We start from the raw sequence: 3,820 nt of genomic DNA, 5'->3' as shown, positions 1-3,820 counted from the left end.
TTGTCGTACGATGTCTGATAGGAGAGTACGTGGTCGTACAATGTCTGTTAGGAGAGTACGTGGTCGTACGATGTCTGATAGGAGAGTACGTGGTCGTACGATGTCTGATAGGAGAGTACGTGGTCGTACGATGTCTGATAGGAGAGTACGTGGTCGTACGATGTCTGATAGGAGAGCACGTGGTCGTACGATGTCTGGTAGGAGAGTACGTGGTCGTGCGACGCCTAATAGGAATGCACGCGGTCGTACGATAAGAAGGAAGACATTCTGATAAGTATACACGTGGTCGTACGATGTCTGGAAGGAATGAATAGTGTCGTACGACGTTTATTTCAAAAGCACGTGGTGGGAATGTCTGTTGTCGTATGATGTCTGATGGGAACAGACGTCTGGTAGGCATATCCGTGGTCGTACGATGTCGGATAGATGCTCACGTGGTCGTACGGCTCTGTTGGTACGATCTGGAGTGGACACAAGGTGTCGTGGACTAAGCCAGCGATCTCATACAGTGATGGGCAGTAGCACGCGAGGTCGTCCTGTATGTAGCATCTTCAAGCAGACACATCCGCTTGAACTAACAACACTCACTTCACCTGCCCCGTAAGAAAATATGCGGTGATGTAATATATCTATATATATTATGATGTTATTTAGCGCACGTGGTTGTATGCATCTCAAGGGCCCAGTACACTATAAAACGGGACGAGAGACTCAGCCCAAGCTGTCTGATGCTCTGACACCCTAAAATCCAAAAACCTTAAAACCCTGTCTGCCGAGGGATCGGTGGTCTGCAGGGAGAATCTTAATCTGAAGGTGCAATGCCAATACAACATGGTGCATACGAGGGCCGAAAATGTGCCGAACTGCATCTCATAACAAACCAATAGAATGTAAGATGAACGAGCTCTTACACTGGGAAAAACATGGAAGTAAAAGGTGATGCTTGTGCTAATTATGGACTAGAAATTAAGATACATGGGAGTGTAAGACTATATTTGTGATAATTATGGACTAGAAATCAAGATACACGGGAGATAAGACTATGTTTGTGATAATTATGGACTAGAATATAACATACATGGGTGTATAAGATTTTATTTGTGACAATCATGAACTAAAACCTTAAAACAAAGCAGCCAAGCCTCTGGCAGCTGTCGGCTCGCCTCTTGCGCAGGTCGTCACGTGACCGCTGGACTGTATCGTCAATAGCACACCACCGTGTGCTTCAAGCGTGGTTCATTTAGGCGTGGATCGTTTGTTGGCAGACTATTGGCCTATGTGGTGGATCAACGGACACTTGGGTGCACTAAACCCTAACCACAGAAGGTCCTGTCATGAACTAACTGTCATGCGCAAATGGCTTTATATGATAGACTCATTGCTCCGTGGTGAGGGACAGTAGTGTGGTTGTAGGTATGTGTTCTACCACCCCGTTCGCTCCGGTAGATTTCATATTCAGGTCATGGATATGCCGCATGGCAAGACAAAACAAACGGACTTCAACTCAGTGAGTATAGCCACGTATATTCCCATCATAACGCGTTTATTCACACGTTTATTCACATCACAACGCGTTTATTCACATCGTAACGCGTTTATTCTCGTCATAACGCGTTCATTCCCGTCATGGCGTTCTCATCCACTCCTGGTCCTCTGCTGCGGTGTCTAGTATACTGCTGGTGTCATGAGATGTGTCTGTTGCACTGTTAGTGCCATAGGCTGTGTGGGGTGTGGTGGTGTCGATGCTCTGTAGTCGTTCGACGATAGTGGTGGCGATACGGCCCGTCCTGTTGTCGCCCATTTGGTCTACCAGCAGCTGAAGCCTTGTGCCTGTGTATGTGAATACATGCAGACACGTGGAATAGACTTTAGTTCAATGTGCCTGTGTATGTGTACACATACAGACACGCGTAATAGGCTTTAGTTCAATGTGCCAGTGTATGTGTACACATGCAGACACGCGGAATAGGCTTTAGTTCAATGTGCCTGTGTATGTGCACACATGCAGACACGTGGAATAGGCAATGTGGGTATGATTTTTAGCTCCATAGAGATACACTTGTGCAAACGGGAGCCATCTAGATAACTCATGAATCTCTATGGCGTAAATATATATATGTCTATATACACAATCCATAGTACGTCTAATATATATAACTATAATAAGAATCCATAGTACGTGTAATATGTATATGACTACATACACAACTCATAGTACGTGATAATACGTACATGTCTATATACACAACTCATAGTCCATGATAATTCGTACATGTCTATATACACAACTCATAGTATGTGATAATACATACATCTCTATATACACAACTCATAGTCCGTGATAATACGTACATGTCTATATACACAACCGTCGATACTATGTATCTCCAAATGTATTTGAAATTCAACGTACTATGGCGATGCACGCACAGTGTCACACACTCTCATGTACTGTCACTCGAGCCACTTATCATACGCACATGCACTAAGCATACACACCAACCACATGTAAACGTACATTGAAAACACACACACCAACCACATGTGAACATACACTGAAAACACACACACACCAACCACACGTGAACATACACCGAAAGCACACACACCTATAGGTTGGCATTGTGGATCCTCTTTGATTAGCTCGGCTACCTGCTGCCGTGTTGGCGTTGCCATGGTTACGACTGTTAAGTTGTCCATCACTCTGAGCGCGTGGCTGCGAACTGTGACGTTGGACGAGTGCAGCATCCTGCAATGGCGATGTTTTAGATTTTAGGGTTTTAAGTTAAGTAGTTATGTGTACTTACAGCTAGCATTGTACTGATAGTTAGCATACACACATGTACTGTACTACGAGCAAGACTCTTTAAAACGTTCACAGAAGAAGTACATATACACCTATATAGATGTCCATACATAAGTTAACACATGACTAATACGTACCCCTTCCTTTTAATAGTAGACCCCACTACATTCATAGAAGAAGTACATGTACAACTAAATAGATGTTCATACATACACCAACACATAACTAACACACGCCCCTCTGCACGGCCAATGGTTTGCCAAGGCCCCTCCCGCAGTGTCGTTTGATTACGACCAAGGCACATACACACAGCACATACCAATGACCAGATATCCATACAGACACCACGACGCAAAAACGGAAGTACATATACAGCTGTGCAGATGTTCGTACATACACCAATACACACTCAACACACAGAGTTACCTCACAATAGTAGACCCCTTTATATGAGCACAAGACGTACATATACAGCTTTGCAGATGTTCATACATACACCAATACTTACCTAACACATACACCTTCCTCATAAAAGTAGACCCCTTTATATTAATAATAGCACAAGACGTACATAAATAGCTGTGCAGATGTTCATACATACACCAATACACACTCAACACACACAGTTACCTAACAATAGTAGTCCCCAGGTACGGCAGCAAGCGCAACGCATTCGTCGGTACGACCGACAGATTGCCCAGGCCCCTCCCACAGTGGCGTTGTATCTCGTATGAGTCTTCGTGTGTGTTAGCAATCACACACAGCACGCCAGCAGTCGTACCAGGAATAAGCAGACGACTGCTGTCGCTGGTTACACTGGCTAGGTTGGCAATGGTGCAGCTGATGTTGGACAACACAGAGACGGAGGTACTCCACTGTGAGATGGGCAGGGGATAGATGAGAAAATGTATATGAAAACATGTATTATATCTGATATAAATATGTGTGTATGTATCTACCTATATATATATATATATATATATATATATATATGTGTCGTGTGTGTGTAGTATA

At 43.9% G+C, this 3,820-nt stretch overlaps 1 protein-coding gene across 1 annotated transcript in view; it reads right to left on the bottom strand.

Moving 5' to 3' along the window:
- Positions 1 to 1,079: 1,079 nt before the first annotated feature.
- SARC_12336 (hypothetical protein) overlaps positions 1,080 to 3,820 on the bottom strand; it is a gene marked incomplete at its 5' end in the record, with an annotated part of 5,067 nt that continues 2,326 nt past the window's right edge. Inside the window, 3 exons of the mRNA XM_014293557.1 lie at positions 1,080 to 1,830; positions 2,610 to 2,749; positions 3,437 to 3,681. Coding sequence (XP_014149032.1) covers positions 1,625 to 1,830; positions 2,610 to 2,749; positions 3,437 to 3,681 — 591 coding nt within the window. The 3' untranslated portion in view covers positions 1,080 to 1,624. The remainder of the gene's footprint in view (positions 1,831 to 2,609; positions 2,750 to 3,436; positions 3,682 to 3,820) is intronic.

This window comes from Sphaeroforma arctica (assembly GCF_001186125.1).
Source record: "Sphaeroforma arctica JP610 unplaced genomic scaffold supercont1.2233, whole genome shotgun sequence".
NCBI classification, from domain to species: Eukaryota; class Ichthyosporea; order Ichthyophonida; genus Sphaeroforma; species Sphaeroforma arctica.
The sequence above is the reverse complement of the archived record's forward strand: the minus strand, read 5'-3'. Positions and strand labels throughout refer to the sequence as shown.